The sequence below is a fragment of the Vigna radiata genome, chromosome 11, assembly GCF_000741045.1.
Source record: "Vigna radiata var. radiata cultivar VC1973A chromosome 11, Vradiata_ver6, whole genome shotgun sequence".
Lineage (NCBI taxonomy): Eukaryota > Viridiplantae > Streptophyta > Magnoliopsida > Fabales > Fabaceae > Vigna > Vigna radiata.
This window is the reverse complement of record NC_028361.1, coordinates 4,255,225-4,264,932: the sequence shown is the minus strand read 5'-3', so window position 1 is coordinate 4,264,932 and position 9,708 is coordinate 4,255,225. Positions and strand designations below refer to the sequence as shown.

At 35.1% G+C, this 9,708-nt stretch overlaps 2 protein-coding genes across 2 annotated transcripts; one reads left to right on the top strand and one right to left on the bottom strand.

Annotated features, from left to right (window-relative positions):
* The first annotated feature begins 878 nt into the window (after positions 1-878).
* LOC106777177 (UPF0481 protein At3g47200) lies at positions 879-2,971 on the top strand. Its single transcript, XM_014664718.2, has one exon. The coding sequence runs from the start codon at positions 1,163-1,165 to the stop codon at positions 2,765-2,767; it is 1,605 nt and encodes a 534-aa protein (XP_014520204.1). The 5' UTR covers positions 879-1,162; the 3' UTR covers positions 2,768-2,971.
* A 2,079-nt stretch (positions 2,972-5,050) lies between these two features.
* Positions 5,051-7,193, bottom strand: LOC106776447 (protein RER1A). Its single transcript, XM_014663905.2, has 3 exons — positions 6,651-7,193; positions 5,750-5,930; positions 5,051-5,617 (listed from the first exon to the last, which is right to left on the bottom strand). Exons 1-3 carry the CDS (start codon positions 6,992-6,994, stop codon positions 5,564-5,566), a joined length of 579 nt encoding a protein of 192 aa, XP_014519391.1. The 5' UTR covers positions 6,995-7,193; the 3' UTR covers positions 5,051-5,563.
* Positions 7,194-9,708: the final 2,515 nt, after the last annotated feature.

The following is a 9,708-nucleotide window of genomic DNA, read 5'->3' as shown; positions in this document are numbered from 1 at the left end:
GGTATAAGACGGTCCTGTCGACGCAGGTTTGATAAGCAGGATTCGGAGTTGGAGGTACAACGGTGGTGGAGATCGTTATCGGAGACGCAGGAAAGGATTCATCTGGATATTTGAAAAGATCATAGCCATCAAAAAGAGCTTCAACTAATTTAAGGGCAGAAGCTTGGTGACATTGCTAAGGATGATGCAAGTGAATGGTTTTGATGGCTTATGAGGGTTGCTTAATAGACGAAGAGTTGTCATTGGCCATGGGAGGCAAAAAGAAAAGGAAAGATCGACGTCCTGTGTTGAACAAGATAAAAAAAAAGAACATCCATGAACAAGTAGAAGATAAAAGACATTAGATGAAAAAGAAACTTGCAAAGACAGAGTATAAAAGGATCAGAAAACCTGCTCTGATACCATATAGAAAAATATTTTGGATGATTTTCTTATTTGATCATTGGATTTCAATAGTGTAAATATACAAATTGATAACCTAATTGAAAAGAATTAAAAGGGAATAAACTCCACCAATTTAATATCAATTATTTATAATAATTGATATTTAACACTAATAATTAAATTAAATAAAGAAAAAGTAAATATATAAGAATTAGTTAATGAAAACTAATTATTCCAATTTAAAACTAATTATTATAATTGATATTAAAACAGACAATATTTTACCATTACATGTGTATGCTTTTCTTCTAGAGAAAAAACCATGCATGAGTAACACAAATGTCATGGAGTTTTTTTAACGACTTTCCAAGCACAAATTTAGTAATGAATTATAAGATCAATGCAATTTACAAGTGCATCTGAAACTATCACAGTTTCTCATTATTCTGAACATGGTCAAGCCACTGTTACGCATGATCTGATGCCATATGCATATTTTAGGGGAAGGGTCATTTTCCAACATAATTTGGCGTGCTACAGATTGAAAGTTGAATGTTTTCAGAAAGGGTTGTAATGAGGCCCAAAGGGGTCCCATATGAGCTGCACAATCTGTTCAAGTCAATTACAACGTTCTATTAAAAATGTCAAGGTCATTTCAGACCGTAATCGTAATTGACTCTTTACCCTTCATCAAACACTATTTCAATTCTGTTTCTTTATGAATTGGCAGCAACATAGAGGCCATTGACAAGAAACAGAACACCGTTCGCTTGAAGAAATGGTGGCTGTATTCAACAAAGAGCTCCTGAGCTGGTATCTCATCACCCTTAAACTCAAAGAAACCTTGGAATCCGGGATTCCATCTTCACCTAATTCAGGGAACCGATCAACAGAGTTTCCACAGAAGGAGCAGCAGCAAGAGGACAAATTTCAGCAGGAACCTACAGAATCATTGCAAGTTGTCATCAGTGAAGATGGTGAAAAATCACGAGAGGAACCAAACTCACCAGGATCTGAATGGGTGGTGATCATCAAGGAGAAACTAGAGCAGGCAGGTCAAGATGATGTGGCAAGTTCATGGTCCAAACTATCAATCTACAAAATCCCCCATTATCTCAGAGATAGTACTGGTGATGATAAAGCTTTTGCTCCGCAGATTGTGTCTATAGGTCCTTACCATCATGGCAAGAAGCGCCTTCGCCCAATGGATCGCCATAAATGGCGTTCCCTTAACCATGTCCTAAAGCGTACCAATCATGACATTAGGATCTACCTCAATTCCATGAAGGAGATAGAAGAAAGAGCTCGCTCCTGTTATGAAGGAGTTATTAGTTTAAGCAGCAGTGAGTTCGTGGAAATGCTTGTCCTTGATGGCTGCTTTGTGCTGGAGCTATTCAGAGGAGCCACAGAAGGGTTCAAGCAACTTGGATATTCCAGGAATGATCCCGTTTTTGCAATGCGTGGATCAATGCATTCCATTCAGAGGGATATGATCATGCTAGAAAACCAGCTTCCACTCTTTGTACTGGACAGACTTCTGGGAATTCAATTGGGAAACCCAGACATGAAAGGACTTGTTACAGCTCTAGCACTCAGATTCTTCGACCCTCTGATGCCGACTGATGAACCAATGACAGAAAGTGACAGAAACAAATTGGAATTATCCCTAGGAAGTGCTATTACCTTTGACCCTTTATCTGATCAAGAAGGTCTTCACTGCTTAGAAGTGTTCAGAAGAAGTCTTCTGCGTGCAGGACCTCAACCGGTGCCTAGAATATGGATCAAACGCAGATCAAATGCTCAAAGAGTGGCTGATAAACGGAGGCAGCAACTGATACACTGTGTCACAGAGCTTAAAGAGGCTGGAATCAAGTTCAAGAAGAGGAAGACTGATCGCTTCTGGGATATCAAATTTAAGGATGGTATTCTGCGAATACCTCGGCTCTTGATCCATGATGGCACCAAGTCTTTGTTCCTCAATCTCATTGCCTTTGAGCAGTGTCATCTTGATTGCAGCAATGACATCACATCCTATATTATCTTCATGGACAACTTGATTAACTCTCCAGAGGATGTGGGATATCTTCATTACCGTGGCATAATTGAACACTGGCTTGGTAGTGATGCTGAAGTTGCAGACCTTTTCAACCGTTTATGCCAAGAGGTTGTTTTTGACATCAATAACAGTTACCTTTCTCCATTGTCTGAGGATGTGAATCGGTATTACAACCATAGATGGAACACCTGGTGTGCAAGCTTGAGACACAATTACTTCAGTAATCCTTGGGCCATTATATCTTTGGTTGCTGCTGTTGTTTTGTTGCTGCTTACTCTTGCACAAACCTACTACAGTATTTATGGATATTACAGACCACCCAGGTAAGTACTCCTGCAGGGTATTTCATTTCCTACAATGAACATACTTTTTAGTGTTGACCCTTATCAAGTCGATTTGATGTGTTTGTTGATTTCAATAATCAAGCCTAGAAAAGATCTTGGAAGGTTGGAATATCATTAATTCATTTATTTTTGCACAGAATGTATTGTCTTGGCTAGATGCCAGAGCTGTAATACAACTTTCTTATGTAATGCAAATGAAAAAAAAAAAAAAAAAAACTCTTAATATTAGGACTGAGTAAATTGGTTTCGAAATGTGATGGAAAATGATATTTTAACACTATTTTTTGACACTATTTTGACACTGCACACGTGTCAAAATGTTATTGGATGATTTCAAATTAAAAAAGTTGAGACAGAAGTATATTTGAAAGAGAAAAACCAAAGTTTATTTTTTTAATTTGAAATCGTCCAGCCACATTTTGACACGTGTACAGTGTCAAAATGGTGTCAAAAAATTGTATTAAAATATCATTTTCCTTTCAGTAATAACCAGAGTAAGGAATTGAAGACCAAAAGTGTGCCGATGCTAAAGCCAAACAAGTTCCACTTCTACCTTCAATGTCGTGGAGATTAAAAATTTGGCATTCATTTTAACAAAAATTATTTTGGGAATGGAGGCCATCGTAATGTCTAGACATGTGAACACTATCAAAATGTTAGCATTTTCGGTCAAATAATTATTAGATGTCTCCATTGCAAATTGAATAATAAAACACATTTATCAATTTTTAAATTAGAATAAGATAAATCTTAATTAAAAACTCGTTTCAAAATCTATAAATATAAAAATAAAATAAAAAAATAAATAATTACATTTATTATAAATTTAAGATTTTACTATTCATTCTTTCGTGGATTTGGAATTTGAATACTAATAACGTATAATAACTTTACCAAAAAAAATATCATGATTGAAATCCCTACTTCATATACCTGAAACACTTATGCATTGCAGGAAAGACATGTTTTCATTTTACTTTTTCAGACATCGCAAAATGTTGATTTTGAAGTACAATCCAGCTAATTATGAATAAAAATGCATTTGAAAGTGTACTATTCAACTTACACAATTGGATAGAATCACAGCCCAGTGTCTGTCGAAGCAATACAAAACGAACCTTAATTAGATAGGGAAAGTGTTACAAAGTAAAGTGCGTAAATATGAATAATAACATTTTTGCTTGCTTCAATATAAATGTAAGCACTTGGTACTAGGTAGTTTCAAAGAAATAACACTTTCGAAGGAAAGGTTTGGACCTACACGGAAGTTCGCCAGTTCAACCTATGCTTTTTAAATTATTTTACTGTGACCACAGGACCTGAGACTTGGTGCGCGGGTTTATATAATTGGTATATTAATAAACAAATGCAGAGTTGAGATTAAAACATTGGAACTCATATTGAACATTGTTTACCTTTATCGGTTGAATATGGAACAATACGTTTTTCAGTTTACAATAGTAGCATAAAATTCTTGTGGTGCAAAGATCAATACTAACAAATTCAGGCGATCACCATCGCTTCTCTGAACAACTATTTTGGTTGAACTACAAATAACTGGTGTTTTCTATGATAATGGCAACGGGGGCTTTATAATGGTGACTTTAAGCTCACTTGGCTTACTCGAACGACGGAGTTACAGATACCATTACATTTTGGGAAAAAAGTATGTTAGCGAGCACTGAGACAGTCAGATACAAAGAAGGGTCATGCCAACGAAAAGAGCATATATATATATATATATATGTGTGTGTGTGTTAAAAGTAATCAGTACATAAAACTGTAGTGGTACATAATATGTTTCTGATGAGAGATACACATCAAGATCAATGGGAAATTTTCCTGAACCAATGGTGTGCCAAGAAATCCTTTGCAAAGGAAAGTAGTCCCACACCATATGACCAAACCGACCAAGTGATTCCATCAAAATAAAAAATTAAAATTGCCATTTGATAAAAGGTCGACCTTGTTCCATTAGATATAATCAAACCATATGAATCATACAACGCGATTCAACTCGGTTACAGAAACACCAATTAAAAAGAGTTATAAAAATATTTTATTACTGATTCATGAACAAGTACTTGGCTTTAAAAAAATATTTGTGGTTGAGGACAATCTGCAGATTGAGGGAGGTTTGAACCATGAGAAAGGCCTTGTGAATAGCAACTTTGACACCTCCAGGGGATATCAGTCTTACAGCCAGAAGTGTGGACAAGCTCATTCATAACATATATATATAAGAAAGATACACACATCACAATAATGCCAAGAAAGCCTGGAGGGAGTAGTAGTATTGCATAAGAACATTTATAGAAAAAAATGAGTTCCTGAAAATCGCATGATTAGAAGAAAAAAAAATACAATGGAAAAAGAGTTAACACCCCATTGCAAATAATGAAGGGGATTCCTTTAGCAAAGGCGTCTTAAATTCTCGTTATTTAACTAGAATTCAGCAATAAGAGTTTAGCATTTGACTACCTATAAAGAAAAAGGATTTCACGAGAAGGGAGATGAAAGAGAGAGCCCCCAACATCTCCCCAAGACTAAAGCATCTACCAGGGAGTAGAAACATTGAAGATGTCCAAACAGTTGCTCAATAGGGAGTTGAACATCCAGATGTCTTACGTCCATGCTAGACCTCAAAGCAATCTTCCACAGCCACCAAATCCTCAGGTTGCTCCAGCTGTTAATTGTAGCAAATACTGTAGATGGTATCAAGCCACATTCGGGATTGTGACTTAATTGTAGCAAATATAGTTCAATTAAACTGAAAATTTCAGTCCGCGATTGGACTTGTGCTCTCTGCTGGTGCTCTCTTTCCATCATAGCGCTAAAAGTAAAATAGACAAAATGCTTAATATTAGCAACAAGGACGCAATCCTGATAACACCGTTAATGAATGAATAACCAATATTTGCTTGCCACAACAATTTTGAACGGGAAGAAATTATACTGAATCTACCTGTTTCCCAAATGAGAATGGAACATATTTATATTTGATCATGTGCGATATCTGTCTCCTCATTGTAAGTGTGAAAAGGACCACCCAGTAGAAAAGGAGTATCGGCCAGAATACTGGAACATCAAAGGCACTAAAGAAAGTCATCACAAATGCAATGCAAAACGCCTTTGTGATCGAGTACCTGCCCATGAGCAAAAAGTTCAGAAGCTTTCAGTAAAAACAACCATCTGCACGTTAAATCCAAACCGTAAATAACAAAACATTAGCTACCCCCACAAATGACAATTACAACAAAAGCACAATACTAATGCTCGTGAATGAAGATTGATCTCCTCGGAAGCGAAACCAATGGACTAATAATTAAACACAGAAATGTAATAAAATTAAACACAAGATTGTTATACCCTCCTACTCCAGCAGGGATAACATGCAAGCCAGTATGGTCATCAGAATGTGGCATTTTCAATATCCATAATTCGCTTGAACGAAAATCTAGACAATTTCTAGTACAGTGATGGACAGATCAAGCATACAAATACTCTAAAACTTGAATTTTAAAAAACAAAACAATATTGAGCATAAATTTGGATAAAATAAATGAAAATTTTCCTCAGCTTTTTTTCATAAGGTCAGTCCCCCAGACCCTCATGTAACTTCCCCATAAGTCCAGGTTAAATTGTTTGTGTTTGTGATAAATGCAGTGCAGGAAGTTTAATTAAATTCCCTTTATTTAATTAATCTGTAAATTCTTAGGCAAGCTGATTAGGAGTCTGAAACGATAATTCGAAATCAAATCTTGGAGTTAGAGCCAAAGACGCTAACAAGATAATATTACAACAGAAGTAGGTGGTGGAGTACAAAACCCTAGGAGGAAGGGAGGATTAGTGGAAGGGAATAGTACCAGAACTTGAACTCCGGGAGGCGGCGAACGAAGGGGCGAAACTCATCGGATCCTCTGGTGGGGAGGGTGGGGCCGTCATGAATCTCGGGATCCACCTGAGGGGAGAGGAAGCCGATGAGGAGGTTGAGGATGTAAATACCGAGGGCGTAGGAGACGATGTAAAAGCCTTGAACCAAGTACACGCGGAGGACGTAGACGGCAGCCACCACCAGACACCCGATCCAGCGGCGGAGGACGTGCGGCGTCGTTTTGTCCAGCATGTGCTGGTACTGCCTCGACACCGAAAATTTCCACCGCGATATTGTGGCTTCCGGGGAGTGATCGTCGGCGACTCCTACGTCCATGGTGGGTTGGGGGTAGTTTTGACTTTTGGATTTGTTTGGCGTAGGAGAAATGTGCAAAGGGTGCGTGCGATGGTGGCAGCAAACAAACCAAAGCAAATGAGATGAGATGGTAGAAACGGCCTAATGGACCCTCTTCCCGGTTCGCTTGTCCTTGCCTCAAGATCTCTCTCCGGTCCACATCTTACTGAACCGGATTAACGGTTTTAACATTACCCAATGCAGAGACTCTATTTTGTAAAACCCATATACACCTTTGACTTTATAGCATAATAATGCTGTATTTTCTAAAGACTTTAACACAGATTTCTTTTTAAGAAATGAGAGGTATTTCTTTTGGCAATGTTTTGCTTCGAAAAAATTTAGACTTCCATTATCACGATTGTGTTATTCATTCTATACAAATTTCATTTTATATTAAAATGTATTTTATTAATAAAAAATATTTATAGGAAATGGACTTTTCTACTAAAGATATAGCTAAAGAGAATGTAGTCGACCAAAAATTATTAAGATACATCGTAAAAATAATAAAAATTAAATATTTCAATGCTATTGATTAAAATATATATAAACATGAAAATTGTTATTTGATAGAAATTATTTTTCAAGTGTATTTCACTTTACGTAATTTTATAATCATTATAAATATCAACAATGAATATTTATATTGTAGTAAATATGTTTAAGTATCCTCTTATTATCATAACATAGAACTTGATTCTTATTGAATATATGTCGATCTACAAGGTCAATATCTATCCGAATCACGCTTATTCGATTAGAATGAAGTCATATAAATTGTATTGTTAGTTACATTAATCTACAAGTTAAATTAAGAGATTCAAAAGTAACCATAATAACTCAAAATTAGCAAGTATGCTTCAAGCTTATTTAGATAATGACATATGAATAATAAGTATAAATAACACATTTTATAAGATTCATTAATTATGTTCATTTATTACCGCATTGATTACATCTTAATGCAATCGGTTAACTCGAGCATTAGAGTATCTTCTGCAAGCACAATCTTTCTTTGGATAAGAGAACAAAAGTACTTTTGAAGACTACAAATAGCCCTGAAGTCAAAGGCTTAGAGCATTTGGAGTGTTTGTTGAAGTTTTTGTAGGATATATCTGGCTATGTGAGAACAATTGGTGCTCACCGTGGGACCAGCTTATATTATGTGAATAAAAATGTTTTTTGTGTCTCCGATGAGTAGGGTGGTTTGAGAGAAAGAAGTAAGGCCCTTGGGTCAATCACCTAGATTGGTTGGCGAGACTAACTAGTACACTCTTAAAGCCAATCCCTCAGATCGACTAATGAATTGAAAAATACACCCTTAGGCCAATCACTTGGACTGACTTGCATGACCGACCGACTTACCCTTAAGGTCGATCCCACAAATCGACTGACAGTACACCCTGAGATCGATCACCCAAACCGATTGGCAAGGTTGATCAATTGCAAAATAAAAGTCATATTAACACTTAGCCAATGATAATCACGAATCAATCAACTAATATTGACTAAGATGTGATTAGGTCATTATTAGACCCGCAAAAGTAAAAGCCCATAACAACTGCTATAAATAAAGGCCTTAGGTGTGGTTTTTCACACACATAAATTACAAAATATTCATTTACTTGGATCTTATTTAACTTAAGCACTTTAACCTCAAAATGTCTTCAGCAAGTATCTTTTGAGTGATGTGGACGATCAATAAGACATAAACTTGAAGACCAGTTTGATCAAGGAACATTCAATGAACTTTTGAGAACCATTACAGTGAAGACTACCCTGCCTTGAAACATTAATTTTAAATTTAATTTCAACCTATTTAACCTTGAATTAAATTATATGCAATTTTAACGCTAAACTCGTATGATTTATTCTTACTAGGGGTATTAATGATGAAAATAATAAAGTTATGAATTTAGGTTTAAGCTTAACCAAATGACTTTTTACATCTAAGAAAAGTTAGTTAAGTTTTGATAATATCTTAAAACAAATTATGTAAATATGAAGATAATGTGTCACGGTATTTAATTTTGTAAAAATTATGTGTTGCTTAAATATATTTAAATTGTTTGGATCTTGATATGACGTGTATTTTGACAATGAAAATTTAATATTTTAATTAATAAAATGTTTGAAATGAAGAAAAAACTCAATTTGAATCACATGGATCCTGTAATATTTTGTAGGATTTATGAATTATGAAAAGTCATTCAACAAACAAAACTTTTCATTGACAAAGTTCATTTAATTAAAAATTAGAGAACTTAATCCTTGAGTAATAAGCTTTCTCTTGACAAAACTGAATTAGTTAAAAAGTTAAGAGTTTTGATCACCAATGAACATATATATATTATCGTAACAACTAAAACTAATTAGGTTTGTAACACCTTTTATTGCACAAATTGCAACATGTACTTAATTTGTTGGGCAAGCCAATTACTATAGGTAAGCATTTGATTAATAAGTTATAGTATCATTAAGCTATAATTGATAATTAATTTATTATCATTTAAATCAAGTTAAAATGTTATAATTGTGATATAACATGTGTCTTGTGAACATGGATATCATTCGGTCTGTGACCCTCAATTGTTTTTCATGTATATAAAATAATATATAAATATATATTTTTTAAATTTAATATATTTGGTTTCCTTAAATATTGTGTAGACGTAGTTTGGTCTCTATGAAAT

Coding starts and splice junctions, on each gene's coding strand:
- LOC106777177 (XM_014664718.2), top strand. CDS start 1,163: ATGGTGGCTGTATTCAACAAAGAGCTCCTGAGCTGGTATCTCATCACC.
- LOC106776447 (XM_014663905.2), bottom strand. CDS start 6,994: ATGGACGTAGGAGTCGCCGACGATCACTCCCCGGAAGCCACAATATCG. Junction 5,931..6,650: donor CTCCCGGAGTTCAAGTTCTG/GTACTATTCCCT, acceptor GCTCATGGGCAG/GTACTCGATCACAAAGGCGT. Junction 5,618..5,749: donor CATTCTCATTTGGGAAACAG/GTAGATTCAGTA, acceptor TTTTACTTTTAG/CGCTATGATGGAAAGAGAGC.